Below are 24963 nucleotides of genomic sequence, written 5' to 3'. Positions count from 1 at the left end.
AGCCGCTTGTGGCCCCTGCTCTGACGCGCGGAAGCTCCAGCTGTCCTCTCCCCAAAAAGTGGCCAGCAAGCCAAGTCGCTATCTCGATCGAGCCTGGAGAGAGCCACATCGCCGAAGGCAGTTTCTTCACCATCGCCATTCCTTGACCTGCCTTGCCCCTCCCCTTCTGCTGCTGCTGCTGTTGACAAGAACGTCACAATGCCGGCAGACACGGGCAGCACTCTCGAAATGCTCGCCAGTGGCGGCAAAGGCGAGAGCACCCGCACCATCCTCCGCGTTGTCATCCTCTTCTTGATCGCCGGCGCCGCCGTCGCCAGCCGCCTTTTCTCGGTCATCCGTGAGTTGTCTCTCCTGATCCCGCATGCCGTCTCAAATACATGATGCCATTGGGAACCCCGGAAATTGAACCATGCTAACATCAATTGACTCGCAGGCTTCGAATCCATCATCCACGAATGTCAGTCTCACCCACACAAGCTATCAGAGAGCTCCCTTCCAGCTCAATTGGTCTTCCCTCCCTCGAGCGCCGCAGCCAGCTAACCCTTGCAATAGTCGATCCTTGGTTCAACTTCAGAGCGACCAAATATCTCGTCGCCAATGGCTTCGAGAGCTTCTGGGACTGGTTCGATGACCGGACCTGGCACCCCCTCGGCCGTGTCACCGGCGGAACCCTCTACCCCGGTCTCATGGTCACCAGCGGTGTCATCTACCACGCCCTCCGCGCCCTTACCATTCCCGTCGATATCCGGAATATCTGCGTTCTTCTCGCCCCTGCCTTCTCGGGCCTTACTGCCTTTTCGGCCTATCTCCTGACTAACGAGATGACCACCTCCCCGTCTGCTGGACTTCTCGCCGCCGCCTTCATGGGCATTGCCCCGGGCTACATCTCGCGGTCCGTCGCCGGTAGCTACGATAACGAGGCTATCGCCATCTTCCTGCTCGTCTTCACCTTCTACCTTTGGATTAAGGCTCTCAAGCTGGGTTCGATGCTGTGGGGAGCTCTGTGTGCCCTCTTCTACGGCTACATGGTGGCCTCGTGGGGTGGCTACGCCTTCATCACCTGCCTGCTGCCCCTGCACGCCTTTGTCCTAATCTGCATGGGCCGCTACAGCACTAGGCTGTATGTCTCGTACACCACCTGGTATGCGCTCGGCACCTTGGCCAGTATGCAGATCCCCTTCGTCGGTTTCCTGCCCGTCCGCACCAGCGAGCACATGCCGGCTCTGGGCATCTTTGGCTTCTTGCAGCTGCTTGCCTTCTTGGACTACGTCCGCTCCGCCATTCCTGGCCGCCAGTTCCAGACCTTCCTATTCTTCTCCACCGCCGGCATCTTTGGCATTGGTCTCCTCGGCCTCGTCATTGCCACCAGCGCCGGTTTCATTGCTCCCTGGGGCGGTCGATTCTACTCTCTGTGGGACACTAGTTATGCCAAGATCCACATCCCCATCATCGCCTCCGTGTCTGAGCACCAGCCCACCGCCTGGCCGGCCTTCTTCTTCGACCTGAACATGCTTATTTGGCTGTTCCCGGCCGGTGTCTACCTGTGCTTCCAGAACCTCAGGGACGAGCACGTCTTCATCGTCGTCTATGCCCTGTTCGGCAGCTACTTCGCTGGTGTCATGGTTCGTCTCATGCTGACCCTGACTCCCGTTGTCTGCGTCGCTGCCGCCATTGCCGTCTCGTCTATTCTGGACTCGTACTTGAACGCCAAGTCGCCCTCTCCGGAAGAGGTTGCCGCCGCCGAGGAGAGCAAGCCTGCCAAGCAAAGCGCTCTCAAGCAGGCAAGCAAGCCCGTCGTGGGTGTCTACAGCTTGCTGTCCAAGACTGTCGTCACTACCGCCATGCTCATCTACCTCCTTATCTTTGTTCTTCACTGCACCTGGGTTACCTCGAACGCCTACTCGTCGCCCTCCGTCGTGCTGGCCAGCAGGATGCCCGACGGCAGCCAGCACATTATTGACGATTACCGCGAGGCCTACCAGTGGCTGCGACAGAACACCAAGGAGGACGCCAAGATCATGTCGTGGTGGGATTATGGCTACCAGATCGGTGGCATGGCCGACCGCCCGACCCTGGTCGACAACAACACCTGGAACAACACGCACATCGCCACCGTCGGCAAGGCCATGAGCTCCCGGGAAGAGGTCAGCTACCCCATTATGCGCCAGCACGAGGTCGACTACGTCCTTGTTGTCTTCGGTGGTCTTCTAGGCTACTCTGGCGACGACATCAACAAGTTCCTGTGGATGGTCAGGATCGCTGAGGGTATCTGGCCGGACGAGGTCAAGGAGCGGGATTTCTTTACCGCTAGAGGCGAGTACCGCATCGACGGCGAGGCCACCGACACCATGAAGAACAGCTTGATGTAAGTTCTCTTGTCAAATCCATGTTGCTGGATCTTGCTAACAACTCCCACAGGTACAAGATGTCTTACTACAACTACAACACCCTGTTCCCTCCTGGACAGGCCGTGGACCGTGTTCGTGGCGCCCGTCTCCCTGACACTAGCCCCACGCTCAACACGATGGAGGAGGCCTTCACCAGCGAGAACTGGATCATCCGGATCTACAAGGTCAAGGACCTTGACAACGTCGGCCGCGACCATGCTGCGGCAGCCTCGTTCGACCGGGGCCACAAGAAAAAGAAGATCATCAAGAAGCGAGGACCGAGGGTACTCAGGGTGGATTAGACTGGAGGGGTTGGATTCGTTTACGATGATTACATAAAAGCATAGTACAAAATGCGATGTAGACTGCTTTTCCTATGCGTCTTTGCGCCGGAGGGAAAAGGAAACAAACAAGAGTGCCTTAAGTGGCAACCTGTATAAAAGAAGACAATGAGTGGATAGATATCCAATTGAGATTTCATGATCAAAGGGACGTTTTCTCTTAACGTTGGAGGTTGTCCCCTGGCCAAGGTTGCGTTTCAACTGTCAATTCAACTGTCAACGGGTAGCGCCTTGGGCGAACATCAAGGCACTTCAGCTTGCGCTCACTTCCGCCTCAGATCTTCCAACAGCTGTGTCTCTTCTTTATCTTTCTTCCACGACAACCGCGTCGGTTCTACCGCGTTCTATTGTTTTGAGTCGCGACCTACCTGGCTATTGTCTTTATGGGACGACTGACTACGCGATTCACCACTCACACAGAACCGCGTTGAAGCACCACTTCCTCAACACCACCACCTCCTTTTTTTTTCCACAAGTCTTCGAAAAGGTATCCTTTTCCCCGCCGCGTCAAGATCTCCTGCTTCCTTTTTCTGGCACTCTTCCATCCTCAAGATCGTCTGCTGCCTTTCCGGGTCTGTCTTCCATTTTCAAACTCATCGTCGGTCCCCTTTGCCTGGATCTCTTTTGTCTTCAAGATCGTCGGTTCCCGTCTCCTGCATCTCCTCCGTCCTCAAGATCGTTTTCTTCCCTTTCCTGGCGCGCCTCCATCTTGAAGATCCTCTTCTCCCCTTTTCGGTCTCTCTTTGATCGCCATATATATTTTCAAGGTTCGTGTCTTCTTGGCTGCTTTCTACTCCGAAGTCCCTGAGACCATTTGTGGCTTGCTGCATCGCGCACTGCTTTTCTCTGTCCCCTTCCAGGAGGTTTGTCAACCGCGTTTTCTCTTTAGGGATCTCGCGTCTGTAACTGAACAGCTCATCCCAGTATGTTTTCTGGGCACTTGTGCCTTTTACAGTTAGTTCTATCTTCTTGTCTTTCTCCTTGTCTTTCTCCTTGTCTTCCTCCTCTCGATCGTTGTCAAGAGTCCAGCTCTGCTGCTATTCTGTTCTGTTTCCTGGATGTCACTTGTGATTCTTCACGTTGCAAGCCTCTCAAATTACCTTTCATCAACATCACCCTCTTTGCAGGCATACTCCTTTACACGTCTCCAATTGAGCAATCTGCGTTGTGCGCTGATAGCACTTCAACTTCCCCCCTTTCACGCCCTTGGAGAAACGATCCTACCCAGAGCCTCTGCAGTCCTATTCCGACGGCAAAACAGTCAACATACTTGTCCTTGTGGCACAGTCTGTATGGCCAAGCAGTAACAGCTTGTCTTTCCTATATCCCCACAACATTGACTTGGCTCTTGTCTTTACACTGTTGCTACTTCGTTCACTTCCTGATATTGTACAAAGCTAACTCAACCTACAGAGTACCATTTCGTCGCGACACCGACTAACATATTGAGCAGGACGACAAGACAAGCGGTTGACAAGACAGCAGCCAAGATGCCTTCCCAGAAGGACAACGACAAGTAAGTCCCCCCCTCATCTGTCTGACAAGCCCTCCCATTCATCCATTGACCCCTACACTACCCTCACCCCGCCGCATCATGTCAACAACTGTCTGCTTCCGTCTGCTTCCGGATCCGCTTTTTCTTTTGGAGTTTCATTTTGATCTCTATAAATATGAGGCTTTCCCCTCCTCTTCCCTTTCTTCTCGAGTCCGATATCCTCCTTCTCCAAACCCCTTTCACTCCATTCTATATATATATATATACATCATTTTCAAAATTATACATATACTTACTTTCCTTGGCTCCAGGGGCGAGCCCAGTTTCTCGCCGCGATACCTGGCGAGCCTCCGAAGGAGCCTAGACCAGGCCGGTTGGGGGCCTGGCCGAGGAGCTGCTCCTCCACCTCCAACGCCGGACCGACGTCCGACCCGAGATGCGTCGGGGTCGCGGCCGTTGGTCTTCCGCCGGAGGAGCAGCTCCTCGTCTGGCCTCAACATCACCGTTGAGTTACCAGACGGCCTCCAGGTCACCTACTCGCGGTCCAGCCCGGACCAAGAGAAGGAGGGCCTGGAGCCGGCCAACCCCCCAGCCCCTGGTCCTGGCCGTCGCGCTGGCGCTCCCCAGACGCCACCTGACGAGTCCGAGCCAGAATCTGACTCGGAATCTGATGCAGATTCTGAGCCAGATTCCAGCTCGGACTCGGACTCTGGGGATAAAAAGGTGCCCGATAACAACCAAGGCAAGGCGAAAAAGTCAGGCGAAAGCAAAGGCAAAGCAAAAAAGTCAACGACCAAGAAGGGAAAAGAGCCTGAGGCCGCCCCTGCACCTGCGCCTGCTCCTCGTCCCTCACTTTTCAGGAACCAGACCGCAACCAACGCCTCGAGCAGCTCAGATTCGTCGCCCACCAGGAGAATTGGTCGCCGCGATCCCGTAGGTCGAGCTCCTCGCCCTCGCCGCCACTTCAGCGCCATGGATCTACCACGGTTCCGTCGTCATCCGACCCCATCAGCCAGCAATGCTGCGCAGCCTGGCCCATTCGATATGCCGCCCGCCCAGACCATTTTCTACCCGCCTGGTCCGCCGCGCATGGGACCCCTCCACCCGCCAATGATGCACCCCCCGATGCCGCCTCCCATGATGATGCCGCAGCAGCAACAGCAACAGCAGCAGCCTGGCATGCCGGGACAACCGATGATGTACCCGATGGGCATGGATGGTACTTATCACCCGATGCACTACTTGTACGGACACGGCGGCGACTTCCCGTACCTCCAGTATTATGCTGGCCAGCCTCCTCCTCCCGTGGGCCCGCCGCCTGCAATCCCCCCTGGTGCGCCGGGCGTCCCGATCGTCCCTGCTCCTGTCCCCGCGACTCAGAACACTGCTCAGCAACAGGTTCCCGCCCAGGCACAGCAAGCTGCGTGTGCAGGTCCGCAAGCCACCGCGCCGACCGCCGCCAATCAGGCTACCGTCCCCCCCGCCGCAACAAACGAGCCCCTTAGACCACCTTCAGCTGCTACCGCCGCGACGAACGCAGAGCCGCAAGCGGCACCCACCAGGGCTGCTCGCGCCGAATCTTCGTCTCGCCGTCGCCCGAGCGAGGCCGCCCGAACGACCCCCTCTTCATCGTCGCCTGAGGTCATCAACGCGCTGCACTTTTGCACTGGCTGCGGCATCGCCCGCTCCCGTGCGTACCACCGCTCGCACCCTTTCAAGGCCGGAGAGCAATCGACGCCCAACCTGTGTGGCAAGTGCCGGGCCGCGAAGCCCAGGCTCACCGAGTCGACCCTGCGGGCTCTGGACCGGGCTAACAACCTTGAGGATGTCATGGCGGTGAGTGAGCTCTAGTCCAACACTGATCATCACGTTGAAGCTGACCATTTAAATCACAGAACTTCAATCTCCGGGAGCAGTCCAGCTTGGTGAGCAACGCTCGCTTTGATCGCTTTGTAAGTCTACACACTCTGGCTTGTACTATTAAAAAGGGCATACCAGTTACTGACAGTTTCTGTTCTCCCAGAACGTCTCCTCTGCTGCGAGCGTGCAGTCTCGCGTGTCCCGACGATCGCCCGGACCTTCGCCAGCTCAATCTTCCCGAAGCCGCAGCCGACATTCCCGTGGCCCTTCCAGCTCTTCTTCGACCCTCGGCGACTTGCCCCGACGTGGTGGCGGTCCTGCCATGGAGACTATCCATGAGGGTCAACGTCGCGTCTCGGAGCCGCAGGAACCAAACACTCCGAGCGAGAGAAGCTCTGCCGTTTCGAGGCAGGGGACCAGCCATGCCTCGCGCTCTCGACGCGGATCGACAATTTCCAGGCAGTCCCAGCCTCATGGCTCTCGCCGCACCGGCGGATACATGCCACCGACTGTCGAGACAGTCCTTGACTCCCAGCTTGACACGGGTGCTGGTGCCGTTCGCCGCAACCTACCTCAGACGCCCCCGCTACAGACCTCTGCTGATCCGGGCCACCGCACGATGACCCCTCGTCGATCCTCCATCCGCGGCCAAGGCAGCGCCCTCGACGAGGCCGGCAGCGAGCGCAGGTCGGTGCGCTTCGACCCCAACGACTCGGCACACACGGCCCCTGAGTTCTCGTCGTCGTCTCCCATGCTCTCGCGCGACGAGGTCACTTCGCCTACTCCCCAGAGGCCGCAGCGGCGTCTCAGCAGGCTCTCCGAGGAAGTCCACGTGCCTGACTCCCCGCAGACGTTCCCTCTCATCGACTCCGATGACGAGGAAGAAGCTCAGCCCTGGTCCGACCACGAGAATTTCACTCCACCGCACATCGGAAGCCGCTTTGACCTGTCACCCCGCGGCCAGACCACCGATGATGTCGAACTCCGCGGCCCCAGCTTTGACGAGATCAGCGACCTGAACCTTGACGCCAGTGGCGAGTCCATGGACGAAGAGGTCACAGCCATGCTGGGCCGCAGCCAGCCGGCGTTTGACTTTGACCTGCTGGGCACTTTGCCCCGGAACCCGGAAGACCCGTTCTTCGACGGCCAGCCTGAGACTGTCGACCCAGCGAGCGCCCACCTCCGAGGCAACACCACTCCGGCCGACCGCCTCCCGCAGCGACAGCAGGAGAACGCGCCACCCGCCGGCTGGAACAACGAGGATGTCGACCCCGTCCGGGCGACTACACCTTCTGCCACTGCCCCCTCCGAGGGACCCGAGAACCGCACCCCGCGCCAGTTTGGCACCGAGATCGGTAAGAAGAACAAGATGAAGGAGACTGATACCACCCCGCGGCAGAATCGCGCGAGTGGAGACAACACCGTGACAACGGGCTTTGTGATCGTCGACTGCGACGAAGAGGACGAGACCGAGGACGAGACACACCAGGCGGGCAGCAGCAGCACCACCAGGCACATCGTGGGCGAGGTGCTCTCGTCGGAGGACAGCAGCTACATGACTACTGCGACGGTTTCGACGCCGAGGCAGGCGGCCAACAAGCGTGCTGGAAGCAGCAACGGCAGCGGCAGTGCTAGTAAGCCGACGCCTACGCCGACGCCGCCGAGGTCGATCCTGAAGAAGCGGACGGTACGCTTCGGTAAGCTGGCTCGTAAACCGCGTCGTCATCGCGTTGGCTTGGTCGTCTTGCTTGCCGTTGTCGCGTTGCGGTGCCTTTGGTTTGCTTGGGTCGTCGTCCACGTTTCGTCTGCTTGGTTTGTCCTCCTTTCTTTGCCCTTGGCCGGTCTTGCGGTTTGTTTGTTGTTCTCTCGCTGCGGCTTGCTGCTTTTGCTTTGCTCTGCTCGCGTGATCTGGTGGTTGATATGCTGCTTTGCTTCCTTTCGGTTGGATATTATGCTAACTATTGGGTTTTCTTTCTTCAACAGAGCAGCAACCTTTTGAGGCTCGGCCTCGGAGCGAGCTCCCGCGTTAGGAGATGTGTGATGGAATGAACGAAGGCCACGTTTGTCGGCGGCATTGGACGATGGGTATGAGGATTTGACGACGGTGGACTTTATCTTTGGAAGTCTCGAGGATTATTTCAGGAACGGAGGATACAAGATGGACTCTATTAATCAGGAATGGAAGGGCATTCTCATATCTCACGAGGGCATCTTGTTAATGGGAAAAAAAAGGGATGATCAGCCAGGAGCTGGGATATGGAAATACGGAAATGCATTGCAACGGATGGTATCTGCAACATCTTGACGATGGAGGACACAGAGGACTTAGTCACTCGATAATTGATCAGTTCTGGAGGCATTCGATATGTCGGTCACGCTCGATTCAATGTAATTACCTGCGCTGCCATCAAAGATGAAGTCGTAACAAGGTGATGACTGCGTTACCTGAATGCGGAAGTGAGTGTATGGCTGAGTCAGCAGGGCCAGGGTACGACTGATCCACCTTCAAATTTCTTCCAAGTACTGCTGGAAGTTCCGCTGGCCTTTCTTTCCTCCAACCCTGAAAAATACCATCCGAGACGGATGGTGGAACATTGAGGTACTTGCAGAAGTTTCGTTGATCTTCTTGACGGATTCATGAGGATTAAATCGGACAATTGGTAAGTCTACTCGATGCTACACCCTCTCTCTCTCTCTCTTTCTCTCTCTCTCTTAACCTGATGAGCACCCCATGAATTCTGCAATTCTGACGGCTTCGGCCGGCATGTGGACAAGTCACAATTCACCTCTGATCATATCAAGTCACTTCCTTTGGACTCAAACATCTGCATATCTCATCAAGTGTGCCATTCCGCTAACCATCAGTCATCCATTAAAGAAACAAGGAATCATGCTCTGCTTTAGATATCTCTCCGCTTAGCTGTTGGTGGGAGCCCCGTCCGGGTAGCGCCCGCCCTTGACCTCAAACCTGGCCAGCGTCTCGTCGATCTCGTGCATCTCGGCGTCGCTCAGGTCGATGATCTTGCTGTTCTCGCGCACCCGCTCGGCCGTCGTGGCGCCCGGGATGGGGATGATGGTCGGCATGCCGGGCCGCCTGGACAGGCAGCGCACCCAGTTGATGGCCAGCTGCGCCGGCGTGCAGCCCTTCTTCTCGGCCAGCCGCTCGACCTGCTCGACGAGCTGCAGGTTGACCTCGAAGTTGCCCGGCTGGAAGCGGGGCATGTGCCTGCGCAGGTCGCCCTGAGGGATGTCCTGGAGCGTCTTGAACTGGCCCGTGAGCATCTGCGATGTACAAAGTGTCAGCTTTCACGCGTCTTGCCTGGCTCGGTAGGTAGGAAGGTAGGTAGGTAGGTAGGAAGGTAGGTAGGTAGGTAGGTAGGCAGGTAAGATAGGTCAAGTTTCACTCACACCTCGGCCAATGGGCGAGTACGCAACGAGCGGGATGTCGTGCTCGGCGCACGCCGCGGCGATGCCATTGGTCAGCACGTCGGTCGACCACAGGCTCAGCTCGACCTCGACGGCGACGATCTTGGCGATCCCGACGGCCTCGCGGATGGTCTGCGCGCCGACCTCGCTCAGCGAGATGCCGCCCACCTTGCCCGTGTCGACGTACTCGCGCTGCAGCGTGCCAAACGTCTCCGCGAGCGGCGTCTTGACGTCGCGCCGCGCGCACTCGAAGATGTCGATCCGCGCCTTGCGCCCGCCGAGCTGCCGGAGGCAGTTGTCGACGGAGCGCCGGATGCCGGCCGCGGACCCGTCCGGCACCAGGCCGTCCTTGCAGCCGCCCTTGACGCTGAGCACGATGCGCTCCGCGTCCCCCGGGTGTCTGGCCAGGTACCGCTCGAGCAGGACGAGGCTGTTGTACTCGGGGGTGCCGTAGATCTCGCCGCCGTTGAAGAAGTTCATGCCGGCGTCGAGGGCGGCGCGCATGGCGGCGAAGGCCTGCTCCTCGGGGGGAGGGGTCTCGCGCCAGGTCAGGCCCATCATGCCGTAGCCGAGGGGGCCGACCTCCTGTCCGTTGATTTGGGGCATCCTTCGTATCGTGGCGCTTTTCTTTTGCTGGGTAAGTGAGCCCTAGGGTGAACTCGAGAATTTGCCGCGGTTGGTGGTTGGTGATGTCAATGAAGTGAGGCCGTGTGTATGCAAATTGAAGGGACCGGCTGAATGAAGCCGATATGATTGGCTCTTGTAAAGGTTCAGGGTATGTTTCTGTTAATGTTGATGGTGCTCTGCTCTTCTCTTTTTGTCCTTCTACATTCTTGAACGGACACCATGCCCCCATTATATATCTAGAAAGTCTTGATGTCAATTGATGTCCATCCGCATCATTCATGGGCTCAGTGCCTAGGTGCTGTATTCGGAATTAGTGTACTTCCAGGGTTCGCCCCTCGAGGCGTGGAATTGATGGCTGCAAGAGCACAAGCACCATCGGATTTATCTGCCACATATTGGGCACTCAATGCCGACGCCACGCCAGAAACGTCCATCACTCCTCCAACCATGCGGGGATGGAAGTGGTCAAACAAGCGCCGCCGCACCTTTTAATAAAACGGATCTAGGACGTCACGGAGTTAAGGTCGACAAACACAGCGACTGTATTACCAAGCCGCAACTCGGTGGAGCTGCAATCCCGCTGCACTAGATAACTCTACGATAATAAAGTCATATTAGCCTTGTGCTTCTTCAAGGGTAGACCGTAGATATTGTACTTGTAATTCAAACCCCGAGATATTCTATGGAACAAGATGATAGCGTCTCTGATGATTCCCAGAACCAGGTTGTTCTCAGCTCCGGTACCCAAGGCAAGCGGGTGTCTGAATAGTTGGCAGAAGTTCATCAGGAGCTACCTCAATCTTAACAATCAATAAGGCACCCTTATCACATCCTTGCCCTGGAACTCGGAAGGGCTATCCCACTACCTAAATCCGATGGGCTCGATGGATAGTCAAGTACTCCTGTTAGCAGTCTGTCAACTAATCTCACCATCACTTGCCGAGGGATCACTACTCTGAAGATGTGCAATTATAGCCATTGGGGTCACTGTTGACGGGCGTGCGTATCGTGACATTATTTACCGATGAATGAAGCAACCTCATCCCCAGAGTCACCATCAAGCTCCACCCATCTCTGTCGCACCATACCTGCCGGGCAGGTCAAAGACCGTAGCCCTCCCAACTTGTCACCCCTAGTCAAGCCACGCCACCTGTCGTCTTGGGGAGAACGACAGTTTCCTAGTTCTGCCCACTTCTGGACCCGGATAACCCACTTTTGTCGCTCAGCTCTGGGGAAACCAACCCAGTCAACATCTATTTGACAATCGGTGAAGAATTGAGGACAAGATCGGACGGGACCGGCAACCCTGCCGGAGCGATCCGGAACGACAGCTCTTTGTATGACGTCCGGTACAACGGACTTATACCTCTCGACCTCCGAGACGGTTAGATGCGGGCAGATCGCGTCCCAGAGGATGTCGTTGGAGTCCATCCACCTGCCTCGGTCTTGATGAACTGTGAAGCGGATGTGGAGGAACAGCTCGTCATCGATAATGCGAGCTTCCAGAGACTGTTCTTTCTTGACATCGTGGTATTCATCACGCCAATCGTGCCGCACCTGAAGATGTCGTAGAGGGGGGCCGTGCGAAGCTCCATACAAATGGCGATTCATGATCAGCCGTGCTGTATGATACTCTACTAGGAAAGGGTGCCCGCAGCATCCAACCTCGTAGGACTGTCTTCGTCGTCTGCAAGCGCCGTTGTAGATGGGCGCACGGTAGCCGTACCGCTCACGCTTCCATGTATGTAGTTTGTGGCACTGGTGGCAGAAATAAAGCCCCCCAATATCCCGCTCTAGCCAGAGGAGCAAGGTTTGCTGGGACGCAAGACCCATGGGAAGGAACGGGTCCATGTAAGCGCGGTAGAATGTTCGGCAGGTGAGGGAGAAGGAAATGACAGACTCTGGTGGGAGGTGTTCGAGAATGATGAGGATGATCTCGGGCGGGACCCGAGTAAAAGGCGTCTCCGTGGGTGACCGCGTCCATCTCGTAAGAGACACCTGAAAGCGGCCAACCCAATTCTTGAGAAATCGTGACAGAAGCATCGGACCTGATGATATTATAAAGAGAGGTAAGGAAGTCGTTCTAATCGGATTCGGGGTTGTAGAGGCTTGACTCTTGTAGCTTGGGCGACAGGATGATTGTGTAGCCTAGATGACGTGGTCACTGGTCTTCAAAAACCCAGAGATGAGAAGCGGCGAAGCGGCTTCGGTACCGAGAAACTTTGGTAATGCTCCTTGTCTTGGTTGAGGCGAAGCAAGTCTAACAACGCTAAGTTATAAGGAAAACCGGAAAACTTGCTCGGCGAAAGTACCCCTGAGTTATGAACACCTACAACACAACCTCCCCTCCCTCTCACCGCGCCTCCACCCGGATCCGCACGTCGAGGCCATCGACACAGAACCCAAACTGCCGCGGGCTGTCCTTGAGTTCGACCTCGCGCTTGACCCACCGCCCGCCCTTCCTAGCCATCATCTTCTCCTCGTCTACCGCCCCGACGCCGCCGCCGCTCAGGGCCTGCCTCTTCTCCATCGCCGCCTCGGCCTCCTCGCCTTCGCTGCTGTCCTCGTCCTCCTCGGGCACGTAGTCGTAGTCCGCCACGGGGTCCCACTCGCCCGTCTCCCAGACCAGGCCCAGCCGCAGGGGCGACAGGCCAAACATGCGCGCCGCGATGCCCTTGACGGCGTAGACGTCGAGCGACTTTGGTATCTGCGCCGTCTTTTCTTCTCCCTTTCCTCCTTCTCCTCCTCCTCCTCCCCCCCCTGCTCCAGACCCCCCCGATGCTGCTCCTGCGGCGGAGGTGACAAAGCGCACGTTGACGAGCCGCGCCTCGAGGAAATTGGGGTTGACATCGGACGCGCGCACGACGGCCGGCTCGCCGTAGAGATCGCACAGCTCGGCGTAGCGCGGGTGCCGGGCCGCGACCGAGGCCTCGGCGCCCTCGGGCACGGCGGCCATCTGCTGCGCTATGCGCGACAGGTAGAACATCTCGGCGTTGGTGCGGTCGTCGGGCGTGACGGCGCTGAAGTTGAGGGCGCGCAGCGGGGCGAGGCGAGCGACGGCGATCATGTAGGCCTCCTCTGTGACGGTGGCGCTACCGCCGCTACCTCCTGCTGCTGCGCTGGTGCGTGAGGAGTCTGGGTCAGAGTCCAGGCCCGGATTCTCGTAGATGGGGTTGTGGGAGAGGCGGAGGGAGGAGAGGCCCGGGAAGGAGTGCGGGAGGGCGTCGACTAGGGGCCAGGACGAGACTTGGTTGTAGGATATGTCGAGGTACTGTATGGTACTAGGGAAGACTGGGGCCTGGATGGAGGGGGAGGAGGCGACGGAGGTGGTGTTGCAGCCCTTGAGGTGCAGGTTGCGGAGGTTCTTGAGGACAGTGAGGCCCGCCAGGTCGGACAGGGCCGTGAAGTCATTGTATTCTAGGTTCAGGGTTGTGAGTGTCGCTGGGAGTTGGAGACTAGCCGTCTCGGAGAGAGAGGACAGCTGGTTCGTGCCGACCTGCAGCGACGTGAGCGCCGGGAACTTGGAGGCGACGTGGCAGATCTCCTCCCACGTCAGGAGCGTTTCCTCGAGGGCGAGCTCCCTGACGCCGGCAAAGATGGACTGCGCAGTGTTGAGTACTTCGTCTCCCACTATATCCGTAAAGCGATTCCCACTGCTTGCCCGTTAGTAAATGTCGTTCGTGCTTAATCAAAGTGAAAATCGAGCCTTACTTGAGCCGCAAGCCCTTCAAGTCCTTCAGCTGCGCGCAAATCTCCACGACCGTCGCGAGCCGCTCAAACAGGTTCCGGCTGATGTCGAGCTCGGTGATGCGCGGGCACGTCTCGGCGATGGACTTCTCTCCCGCCGCCTCGTCGCCGCCTCCGGCCGAGTCGATGAGCATGCCGTCGAGGATGACGACCTTGAGCTCGTCGAGGCGCGCGAGCTGCCGCCGCACCTTGTCGAAGCCGACCTCCTCGGCGACCTTGCCCGAGAAGACGATGGCCCTGGCGCCCACGCCGGCCGAGACGCTGCCGTCGGCGCCGACCTCGGAGGCGTACTTGTCCTGGACGGCCGAGACGAAGGACCGCGGCCAGTCCGGGCGGCGCGTGGCGCGCACGAACGAGGCGGCCGTGGGGGACTTGTTCTTGCCTTCATGCGGGGGCGTCACTTGTCAGCAAGTTCGAGGCCACAAGGTGTGAGGCACAGAGAGAGAGAGAGAGAGAGAGAGAGAGCTTGGTCGCCTACATGTCAGGTATCGCACGCCCTTGTGCACGCCGGCGTGCTTGCCGCGCGAGGCATTGTCCCACTCGACGCCGATCCAGGCGCCCGTCGTGCCGGCGACTTCGCCGACGTAGCGCACGGTGCAGAGCGACGAGTCAAAGGACAGGCGCTGGCCGATGTGGAAGTTTGTAGCCATTTTTTTTCTGTCTCTTATTATTACAAACCACACATTTGGTGTCTTGTTGGTCTTGCGAGACCTGAAATTCGAAGTGTTGCCCGCTGGTTTTTTGTATGAGAGATGTTTGTGTCCAGGCACCGAGATTTCTTATTATTTTTTGGGTGAGAGCGATGGACCGATCTGCCACTTATTATTTCCAGGCCTGTGTGAGCATCGCCTAACCCATCCAGCATTGTCCTCTCGAACATCACAAAACATTGAATGCAATTGATTTGCAAAATATTGGGACAATTCGTATGATTTCATCTCGATTCCCAATTGCCCTTGTATACAAACCAAGACCCTCCAGATATACAAATCCCGGGCTTTCCAAGATACCTAGGTAGCTACACACATCTTCCACTATTTTCTTTCCCCGCCACCGCCAAAACAACGGCTCACAGCTTGTTCTTGGCGCTGCCGACGACCTTCATAAAGGCGCGGCCGTTGGACAGGCACACCTTGCCGCCCTCGACACTGACAACGAAGCGCACCTCCTCCCAGCCATCCTGCACGTCGCCCGTCCTCCAGACCTGCGTGACGAGCTTGTCGCCGGGCTTGACGGGGCTGGCGAACCGCGCCTGGTACTCCTTGATGTTGGCCGGGTCGCTGCCGCCGAGGTGCTTGAGCAGCAGGTGGCAGGTCGAGTTGAACGAGTACAGGCCGTGCATGATGTCGCCGCCGAAGCCCATCTTCTTACCGGGCTCGGGCGTCGCGTGCAGCGGGTTGTAGTCGCCGTTGAGCCGGTACAGCAGCGCCGACTGCTTGGTCGTCTGGTCCTCGAAGACGGCGTCGGGCTTGCGGCCCTGGGGCGGCGGGTAGTTGACCGTCGCGGGGCCCTTGGGCCCGCCCCAGTTGCCCTGGCCGATGTAGAAGGCCGAGCCCGTCTCGCGCGAGTAGACGGTGCCCGAGGCGACCTCGACGAGCTCGGTCTGGATCTCGACGACGGAGCCCGGGCGGCCCTTGTCGTAGACGCCGAGGACCTTGGTGCGCGTCTCGAACTGCTTGCCCGCCGAGGTGGTGGGCAGCGGCTTGAGGAACTCGACGCGGCGCTGGCCGTCGACGACGCGGGTCGAGTCGAAGTTGGGCACGCCGGGGATGGTGACGGCCTTTTGCGCGGCGTAGAAGTCGACTACCTCTTGCGACGTGTGCTTGAAGGCTGCAACGGTGAGGTTTGAGATCTTGTTAGCTTCCTGGATGTGGTTTCGGGGGATCTACGGCCATCAGGGGTGAACATGGGGAGCAAAGGAACATACGCAGGATGACCGGGTAGGTAGGGAAGACGGTAAAGTTGGGATGGAGCTCCTATACATGGACGGGCCCGCGGTCAGCTTGTTTTCTGGGACGACGGCGAGCAGGTGCTAAGTGCATACGTAGAGGAAGTGAAGCTCGTCGTTGGTGCAGCCGATCGAGTTGGCAAAGAGCAGCACATCGCGCTTGAGCCACGCAACGGGCACGCGGGGGTACTCGAATCCGACGCCGGGGCCGCTCATCTTGTCTTGGTATTTGGGGTCGAGGAAGAGGGATGATTCTGGGGAAACTGAAGTGAGTATGTCAGGATGGGTTTGACAGGAGGGATACAGCAAGAGGTTTAAGAAGGGGAAGAAGCGCAATTGAATACGACATTCGTCCCCCTCACGAGGATGGCGACAGCTCTCGCTCCAACCAGCCCAATTGAGGCAATGGCCGGCACTCAGAGCGTGGCACCCTGAGCTACGGGGCGTAGTGCCGAGGTTCGAATGGTGGGGAACCTTGGCCTGCATGGCTGGACGGGCCAAGGTACGTGAGGGGGACATAATTGACCCGGTCGCCTACCTCGTCTCTTTCATCGAAATGGAATGTCCTGGGCCACTGTCTTCTGTCTCGTAGCTGACCAATGGTCTTACACCCAATGTTGAAGCTTTCCACCTGCATCCTATCAAAGACAATGAGTCGTGTGAGCTCTGTTGAACGAAGATACCATTCAAGACTGTGATCGTTGTGGGGGTTCTACTGCAATGTACTACTTGTATGTAGCTCGACTGATGATCAGATAAGATTAAAGAAGCCTCCAGAGGGTTTTCTCCGCATGGCGTGTACTCCGTAAGTTTGTTTCATGCATGCACTCCGATACAGCTTCCACCTAGCACATGCGACCTTTCACAAGCCAAGCATCCACTTCCACTCTTCTGCCTCCCAAGCCAAAGTAGCTCTGTCTCTCTCCAACAAGTCAGCAAGTAGCGGTCTGTTCTCATGTCCAACTCGGCCACAATCCAATCTCGGCTCAGGCGGCGGAGTCGTCCGAGCCTGCCGGCCACCACTCGAGCTTCCGTCATGTAGTATGGTAGGGCGAATCGGACGCACGAGGTCGTCGTCGCTCCGCCGAAGATCCTCGATCGCTTCGAGCCTTTTTTGCCTTTCGCGGCGCCTCTTCTTCCTGCTCCTGCTGCTGTTGTGCCGCCGGCTCTTCCTCTTCCTCTGCGACGACTTTGTCGTCGCCGCCTTCGGGCTCGGGACCGTCTCTATCGGCAAGCTTTCGCTTGACGGGCGTGCCGTCGGGCGTTGTGGACCTGCTCCTCTGCTGCTGTTTCTCCTCGACGATGTCTGTCTCGACTCTGGGTGCTGCAACTCAGTGTTAGACTGGTTTGGGACGTGCAGAGTAATGGCGGAGCAGGAAAAGAAGGATGAAGAGGAGGAAGAGGAACAAGAGGACTGACGCGAGAGGTGTTTGTCGTTCTCTTCTTTGAGTTCTGGAGTAGGTTCTTCGAGGCACGCCTTCGTCTCCTTGGTTTGCGCTTCTTGGTTGAGCCCCTTCTTTTCGGGGACCTCGTCGATAGGGGCTTGGTTGTCAGGGACTTTGTCGTCAGGAACTTTGTCGTCAGGAACTTTTTCATCAGGAACCTTGCCACCAGGCACCTTGCCACCGGGAACCTTGTCATCAGGAACCTTGTCGTTGGGGGCTCCTGCAGCTGCACTCGTGGTTAGAGAGACGACTATCGTGAAGCATTCAAGTGGCAAGGGCATACCTTGAGTGGTCGTTTTCTTTGCTGCCGCCTTTGCTTTAGGCTTGGTCTTGGGATCCTTTGCCTTCCGTTTGGGCTTGGCCTTGGTATCCTCGGCATATCCTTTCATGACATCTGTAGAGTTGTCAGAAAAGAGCACTTCACTCGGAGGATACTGGGCCGACATACCTTTGGCCTTGGGCTTCTTGGGCGCAGGAGGATTATTCTCCTTTTCCTTCTCAGCCGCGGCGTCAGACTTCGCCGCCGCAGTCTTCTCAAGCCGCTGTTCCTGGCTCTGTTTGCAGATCTTGCCCCAGGCAGACATGGTCTTCTTCGCTTTGCTTTTCTTCTCCTTCTTGTCGGACGGCTCCAGAGGCGCATCCCGGACGTTCTCTTGAATCGTCTTGGGAGGCGGGGTTGCTGGCTTGGAGGCATCGTGAGACTCGTTCTCGGTCTTGGACGAGTCATCATAGGGCAGGCCTGTCGTGGTGCTGTCAGGTTGGCCCTGGTTTTCGCTGGCACCGCTCATGAGATACGGATCGATCTCTAGTGTTTTCGAATCGCTAGAAGGCTTCTCGAAAACACCATTGTCGTAGCTAGGGTCGGTGCTGCTCAGGTCTTGATTTCTCGGGGAGCTCTCGTCAGCATGAAACTCTTCCTCGTCGGAACTGTGTTGGGTGCTGTGGTCCAAGCCAGGAAAGCCAATGCCGCTCATGTAGTAAGGCTCGGCCGGCGATTTAGACTTTCGAGCTCCACGTCTGGGCGGCACCTCGTAGACGCAGTCGTTGTAGTCTGGGTTGTTGAGCATCTCCCAGACGCGCAGCTTGTGGTAGGGCAAGTCTGGGTCTGGTACGGGCGGGCTGCTGTCCACAAGCGACGAGGAATCGCAGTCCCGATCGCTCTCCTTAGGGCTGGACGATCGGTCGGCGTCGTAGCTCTGGCTGCTCTCACCGGAGATGATGCGAACGCGCGGCAGCCCGGACATGCTGGGCTCTTCGGGACGCTTCGCGCGGCGCTTCTTCGGTTCGTCCAAGGTAGGCATGATGGTTTGCAGTGATGGATTAACAGAAAAATTGCAGAGATGAGAAGATGGCAATTCGGTTGTTGGAGTCGAGCAAGAAGTGAGGTCGTGGTAAGAAAACGGCCATGGTTTCCCATGGACGGATGGGAAGCAGTTGCGTTGGAGGCCAACAATGGACTCAATTTGGACAATAGTCACCCACTACAATAGCTATGCAAGGCTATTAACTCCAATAGGTCGGCCTTCTTTTGTTCCCAATGGTAATTTATACGTTAAAATCAGCCCTTACCGAGTTTTGGTATCTGAGTGCGTTAATGCACGGTGGGTGAGTCGAATGAGTGAGTTTGTCATGTGTGCTGCCATGGCATGAACCACGACAAACATCCTCCAGCACTCGAAATCTACTTCGTTTCACAGCCGGTCTCGTGAGAATACTCTAAGAGGAGCTATTGGGAACTGCCAAACATACCTCGGGTGATTTGCTTGCGTTGCAAGGGCGATGGAGTTGGCAATCCCCAGGAAAGGTCTGGTACATAGGGGTGAGGTAGATTCCAGGAGACAGTTTAATCTGCGCGTTTGCCGATGAGCAAACGAGCACCACTAACGCATGTATCGGAGTTGCAACTTCGCATGTATTGTTCAAGTTTTGGATGGCATACACTGTCGGCATGCATCAACGAGAAGCCCATCCTGGTGTGATTGCGAATTTCTATATATTGCAAAGTTTTCCATCATTTCTCTGGATTGACTGCATACAATACATAGGAAAGGTGCTACGAAATAGAGTAGAAGAAACTTGCGCGTCGAAACCACTCATCTGGGGCCTCCAAATGCAGCAAGCTTGGTGTGTGTAAATCATACATGTGGAAAAGAGAGTGGTATCCGTGTTATCATTCCAATTCGTTCCATGTCCAGTCCATCCTCCATAGGATCAGGCATCAGTCTCAAAATTGACGCTGCTTCGCCCGGTCACACTCCTCCAGGAACCGGTAGATCCCCTCGAGGCCCTCAAACTCGTCGGAGCAGTGCTCGCCCGAGCTCGGGTGCGGAGGGGACATGCTGGCGTACCCTTCCTCGCCACTCGACAGCGACGCCGCATCCTCTACCAACCAGGGGTTCTCCTCCATGAATTCGTCAAAGGCATCTTCTGAGATGGATGACAGCTCCGACCGGTGGGATCGCATCGACCCGCCCGGCGACGACAGAGCGGCCCCTTCGACATCAGGCGCAAATGGGAACTGCAGTGCGAGCGGCACACCCATGGCCACGTTGAAGTCGTCGTCTTCGCCGACGACGCCGCGCGTCACGCCGAGGTCGTCGCACAGGCGCTCTACCGTGTCCGCATCGACGCCCGGGAAGCGCACGCGCAGGGTCGAGCCCTTCTCGAGCAGGATCGGCAGGTCGCCGAGGCTGGCGAGGCGCTTGAGGTCGTTCATGACGGCGCTGAGCTCCTTGAGGGCGCGGGCAAAGTCAACGCTGAGGACGTCGAGGAAGCCCTCGGCGCCGAGGGTGGCAGCGTTCATCTCGGACTTGTTGTGCGTGTAGTTGTTGGCGAAGGCGGCCAGCGGGGTCAGGGCCGTGATGGTCGGGTTGACGGAGAAGTCGATCCAGGCGCCGGCGCAGTCCTTAAGGGGCAGAGCAGCAGCCAGCTTGCGTCCAGCCTCATCCTCAAGGGCGCTGACGGCGCGGAAGCGGCGCTCGCCGTTGGGGGAGTAGCCATCGAAGCGAGCACGCTGACCGGACAGCCAGAAGGCGCGCATGGCCTGCGAGACGTTCTGGACGACCTGCGCGGGAGCGGCCGGGGTGTGGCTGAAGTAGCGCGCACCGGTACGACCTCCGGCCCCCAGGCTGTATCCGCCCGCCGTTCGCGGGAGGGCGCCACCAGTGAGATTGGGACGCAGGGTACTAGCGAAGGGGGCACGGCCAGTGGACTGCCATACGGCGCGGGAGGCGGTAGCCGACTTGAGATACGCGGTGCGGTCGAAGCGGGGAGCGGCCTCGGAGGCCGTGGAAGCGAAGCGGCGGAGCGTGGCATTGATGTTGGTCCAGGTCGAGTGGTAGCGGGTGCCGCCGCTGCGCTTAGACTGGCGGAGGAACGCGACTGGGTGGACGGGCTGTCGGGGACCGGCGCGGACGGTGACGGGCTGCACCTCGGCGTTGGCGACGCGGGTGGCGTTGGCGAGCTTGTTACGCAGCACCTTCGTCATCTTGGCCGTGTCGCCGATGGCCCTGCGGAGGGCACGCAGGGCTATGGGAGCCCAGATGCCTCCGACTGGTGCCATCTTGACTGGATTCTTCTCTGCTTCTCTTCTCAGATGAGGAAGAAGAAGAAGAGGGGAGAAAGGAGGCAAGATGTCCTTGGTGGAAGAGAAGAGGAGAGAGAGATGGGCGGAGGAGTCGGGAGGGCACGGAGAGCTTATGCGTGGCTACCTCCGGGGGGTGTGACGCATGGGCGAATCATTGGTATGCGATAAGGCGATAAGACCAGACTGTTCGCCACTTGACGTCTGGCGCCAAGTGCGTTGCTTTAAAACGCCACATCCCCCGCAATCTCACGAAAGTTGCACATACCAGGCAGGGGTCCAGTGAAGATTTGCACCGCCACGCTTACCTAACGAACATCAAGTGGGCACGGTGCTCGGCGGCTCCTACCTCCGCACAACTTTTCGGCTCGCCTAATTGAATCGATTTATTTTTTTCCCTTGGAGCTCCAAGCTTCACCTTCTTCCTCTTCCCTCACTCCCATCACTTGGAGAGTTCTGCGGCATCGCCTACTCCTCGTACCGCAGCGATGTTCACCAAGGTAAGCTTACTCTCCTTTCTAAGCCTCTCTTATCAGTCCAGTGTGCTATGACGAAACACTATCACGAACAATCCAACTCTTACTTAGCCCATGGGGATTCCACATTTACTCTAGAATTACCCTGAGCACATTCTCGACGCGTTTGTTGCGTGCATCGCCACCCTCGTGACAGTTTGCTGACCATCGAGAAGTAGTGTTTTGATTCTTATTGTCCCTAGGGCAGCTGGCTGTCCACAGCAGTATCATTGGTTTTCTCTCGACTCAAAAGGTAAGCCGGTACATTGCCGTACAATTTTTCTTTTCTCCTCCCCCCTTCGAGGTGATGACAACACACCAAATCTAGGAATTCCTCTTGCCGAATATACAATGTGGAACCCTTTTAGTTTCAGCCTTGTCTGATCTATCTCGCATTCAATCTATCTTTTGTCTGCAGCTACTGCCGTCCTTGGGACTTGTGACTAACATTCCTTCGGCAGGTAATTACAAGCACCCTTCCATCCCGCAAGGCCAAGGCTCTATGACGAAATTTGAACGAACGGGCGGACATAAACGAACCTCTGCGGGCACTTCTCGTCAAAAGCAAGGAGTACAAACCTTGTGAGAGGTGCTTTGCGGAGACTTCTTGTTGAGAATTCGTCACCTGATCATGCCTGCTCAGCCATCTTTTGACATGCCTCGCTTGCCCGGACGATCTGACTGACCTTGTCTGGCATAGGTAAATCCCACATCTCAGCTTCGCCGCGTCGCATGTCGTCTTTTCTTAATGATGATTCGTTATTCACACTGTTTGATCCGCCTTCGGGTTGGAAATGAACATCTGTACAAAATCTGATTTAATGAGGTATGTTCAACCAAGTCATCGCTGCTTGACGGGATTGCGTTTGCTAACACGATGCGCAGCCTGAAATCATTCTTGCTACTGCACCTTGTTTGGATCCTTGTGTAATCAAGACGCTGACCAAGACTGGTTCGCAGGTAAACGTTTGATGATGACTGAAGCAGTGACTGAGCTCTTGTACAAGGTACGCAGTTGTCTTTCTCTCCCTTCTCTTCACAACGCCCATCGGATGATACCCCTTCCTGCTTATAGATAGCTGAACTCATTATGTTGAGACTTGCCTTTTCACCTTGGAGAACTGAACCTGGTTCCTTGAGACTCGTTTGCTTGCCTTGGCTTGGTCGAGATGCAAATGCTGACATGGTGAACCCCAGATCTATCCAAACAATTAGATTAAACGCCTACTCGAGAACTTTATACCTAGTCCTTTTATTTAGCATGTTGAGATATGAATACATGAAACTCCATTGCACTTGTTTTCCTACGAGACCCGTGAATTGCACGCACGTTTCCAGACTCTTGGCTGTCACATCCTACTGCTTCAGCTGTAGTCTGGCGTTCCAGCCCACGATGCACCGAATCAGGTCCCAGTCCCCGCGGTAACCCACCCAGTCAGTGACGACGACACCGGTGCAGGCATCGCCCACGCTCAGCTGGCCGGGGCCCTTGCCGTGATCGCCGTGCCTGACGCACAGGTACTCGATGACGGCCGGGTTGACCTTTTGGGCGATCCTGTCGGGCCAGCAGTTGGCGTTGAAGAAGTTGCTGGCGCTGAGGAAGTTGACAAAGAAGGGGCTGGGGTGCTCGTCGCCGCCGGCGATGTTGAAGGTCTGCTCGCCGCAGCGCTCGAGGTGGGCGCGGGCGAGCTCGATCTTCTTCTCGATGTTGGTGGCCTGGTCGACCTCGTAGAAGTCCTGGACGCGGATCTGGTTGGAGCCGCAGGTGCCGTCGGCGCAGTTGTCGGGCCACGAGGAGCCGTCGACGCCCCAGCCGCGGCCGTCGTGCTCGCCGCGCATCGAGTCGTCGAGGCCGAAGCGGCGGACGAGGACGATCCTGCCGCGCACGTCGCCGAGGCGCGGGATGCTGGGGTCCGTGTACCAGCGGCGGGCGTCGTCGCCGCCGAGGTAGCGGTCGCGCAGGTAGCGGCTCAGGTCGGCGTCGGAGCCCTTGCCGGTGCCCTCGCGCTTGAGGCTCATGAGCAGGACCTCGGAGGGGTTGGCGTCGAGGAACTCGTAGCAGTCGCGCAGCAGGTCGGCGAGGTACTTGTTGCCCGTGAGGCTGATGGGGAAGGCCGAGTGGACGAGGGTCAGGTCGTCGCTGTCGGGGCTGGCCGAGACGCGGATGTCCATGAAGCGCACGCCGTTGTCGAGCTGCTCGCGCACGCCGACGGCCTGGCAGCGCACCGAGGGCAGGGCCGTGTGGCAGGTCGGGCTGTTGTGGGTGCCCGGGATGGACAGGGCCGTCAGCGGGTAGCCGTCGGCGAGGGCGCCCATCCAGCGCGGGAGCTGGGCGCTGCTGAAGATGGCGAGCGTGGCGGCCGAGGCGATGTAGACGGCCGTGAACTCCTTGTCGGCGCCGTCGAGGCGCTCCATGACGACGCTCTGCGGGCTCGGCGCCGGGCAGTCGACGGCGTACCGGCCCGGGCCGCCGGGCTGCTCGAAGACGAGGTGCATGACCTCGCGGTTGGGGTCGGCGGCGCGGATGTCGGTCGTCTTGGTCTCGAAGGGCGCGAGGCTCACCGAGACGTCCTGCTGGTCGTGCGGGCCGGCGCCCTCGCGCCGCTTGACGCCCCAGAACTTGACGGGCTCCGGGGCCGCGGGGGCCGCCGGGGTCTGCTCGGCCGTCTTGTTGAAGAGGCTGGTGATGGCGCCCGTGACGTTGGCCGTGACGTTGGCTATGACCTCTCCCGCGCCGCCCGAGGGCATGGGCTGGGCCTCGCCCTCGAAGCGCTCGACATGCTTGAGCTCGAGCGGGGTGATGGTCAGGTTGCGGATCGTGAGGGAGGCCATTTTGGGGTGCTTGGGGTACGGGTGGTAGGGGTACGGAGTCCAGAGGGAGATGCAGAAGATGGCTCCCATATGGCGGGGGGGGAAGGGAAGAGGAAAAGCAAAAAAAGGGGAGGAAACAATGGTGATGTCAATGGGCTAAAGCTAAGCTGTCAAACTATATAACTTTGGATCTTCTGTCCGCTCAGCCGCACTGCGAAACTGCATCAATCGATCGACCTACCCCTCTGCGACTCCGCTTCCCGTGGTGGTGGGAGTGGTGTTGGGCTTCCCTCGTGCGTTTTGCGAGATGAGTGACGCAAGGCCACTGGAGTGATCGGACTTGAGCGAGCTTGGCCTGGCGAGGTGATTGGCCCAGGGAAGCTCGCGATGTGGGCAGTGTGGGCGACGGGGTGGATCTTGATGCAGCCGGAACAGCTGAAAGCGATCGAATTAATGTGGCCTGTAGGTACGGTCGGACGAATTGAGAGTTTAGTGTTTGAGACCACCCGCTGGATCCCCAAATCGACAATCAATTGAGTCCACGGGTGTCCCAGTGCAGTGCTGCATTCTGGGGCTCCAGGGCTCCAGGGCTGCTCTTAGCGCACATGCAAGGGCTCGATGCGTTTCCAAGGATGCTTAGTTATCGCGGCACAGGCCGGCACGCCATTGCAACAGGGTCCCCTGAATTTTCCCTATCAAATGTTATCGATAAGCATCCTCCCCGCAGTCGCAACCCCACCAGCCGGTCTACTTTTACAGTGCCGTTCTAGCCATAATA

The 24963-nt window shown here is 57.7% G+C and overlaps 7 protein-coding genes across 7 annotated transcripts; 1 reads left to right on the top strand and 6 right to left on the bottom strand.

The window, feature by feature from the left end:
* Positions 1–198: 198 nt before the first annotated feature.
* E0L32_007858 (uncharacterized protein) lies at positions 199–8113 on the top strand (the record flags this gene model as incomplete). Its single annotated transcript, XM_031142648.1, has 11 exons — positions 199–337; positions 434–457; positions 553–2365; positions 2419–2671; positions 3496–3591; positions 3653–3686; positions 4142–4244; positions 4535–6059; positions 6119–6175; positions 6247–7717; positions 8067–8113. 11 exons carry the CDS (start codon positions 199–201, stop codon positions 8111–8113), a joined length of 5562 nt encoding a protein of 1853 aa, XP_030993150.1.
* Positions 8114–8999: 886 nt separating this feature from the next.
* Positions 9000–10115, bottom strand: E0L32_007857 (uncharacterized protein; the record flags this gene model as incomplete). The annotated part of the gene is made up of 2 exons (XM_031142647.1): positions 9000–9365; positions 9492–10115. 2 exons carry the CDS (start codon positions 10113–10115, stop codon positions 9000–9002), a joined length of 990 nt encoding a protein of 329 aa, XP_030993149.1.
* A 1035-nt stretch (positions 10116–11150) lies between these two features.
* E0L32_007856 (uncharacterized protein) lies at positions 11151–12179 on the bottom strand (the record flags this gene model as incomplete). Its single annotated transcript, XM_031142646.1, has 1 exon — positions 11151–12179. One exon carries the CDS (start codon positions 12177–12179, stop codon positions 11151–11153), a length of 1029 nt encoding a protein of 342 aa, XP_030993148.1.
* Positions 12180–12489: 310 nt separating this feature from the next.
* On the bottom strand, positions 12490–14533 carry E0L32_007855 (uncharacterized protein; the record flags this gene model as incomplete). The annotated part of the gene is made up of 3 exons (XM_031142645.1): positions 12490–13789; positions 13848–14283; positions 14362–14533. 3 exons carry the CDS (start codon positions 14531–14533, stop codon positions 12490–12492), a joined length of 1908 nt encoding a protein of 635 aa, XP_030993147.1.
* A 419-nt stretch (positions 14534–14952) lies between these two features.
* On the bottom strand, positions 14953–18577 carry E0L32_007854 (uncharacterized protein; the record flags this gene model as incomplete). The annotated part of the gene is made up of 6 exons (XM_031142644.1): positions 14953–15768; positions 15928–16094; positions 16898–17155; positions 17251–17502; positions 17560–17670; positions 17725–18577. 6 exons carry the CDS (start codon positions 18575–18577, stop codon positions 14953–14955), a joined length of 2457 nt encoding a protein of 818 aa, XP_030993146.1.
* Positions 18578–19500: 923 nt separating this feature from the next.
* E0L32_007853 (uncharacterized protein) lies at positions 19501–20838 on the bottom strand (the record flags this gene model as incomplete). The annotated part of the gene is made up of 1 exon (XM_031142643.1): positions 19501–20838. One exon carries the CDS (start codon positions 20836–20838, stop codon positions 19501–19503), a length of 1338 nt encoding a protein of 445 aa, XP_030993145.1.
* A 1892-nt stretch (positions 20839–22730) lies between these two features.
* On the bottom strand, positions 22731–24206 carry E0L32_007852 (uncharacterized protein; the record flags this gene model as incomplete). Its single annotated transcript, XM_031142641.1, has 1 exon — positions 22731–24206. One exon carries the CDS (start codon positions 24204–24206, stop codon positions 22731–22733), a length of 1476 nt encoding a protein of 491 aa, XP_030993144.1.
* Between the last annotated feature and the right edge of the window lie 757 nt (positions 24207–24963).

The sequence above is a fragment of the Thyridium curvatum genome, assembly GCF_004353045.1.
Source record: "Thyridium curvatum strain D216 chromosome Unknown NODE_49_length_306705_cov_73.659816, whole genome shotgun sequence".
Classification (NCBI taxonomy): Eukaryota; Fungi; Ascomycota; class Sordariomycetes; order Thyridiales; family Thyridiaceae; genus Thyridium; species Thyridium curvatum.
The sequence above is the reverse complement of the archived record's forward strand: the minus strand, read 5'-3'. Positions and strand labels throughout refer to the sequence as shown.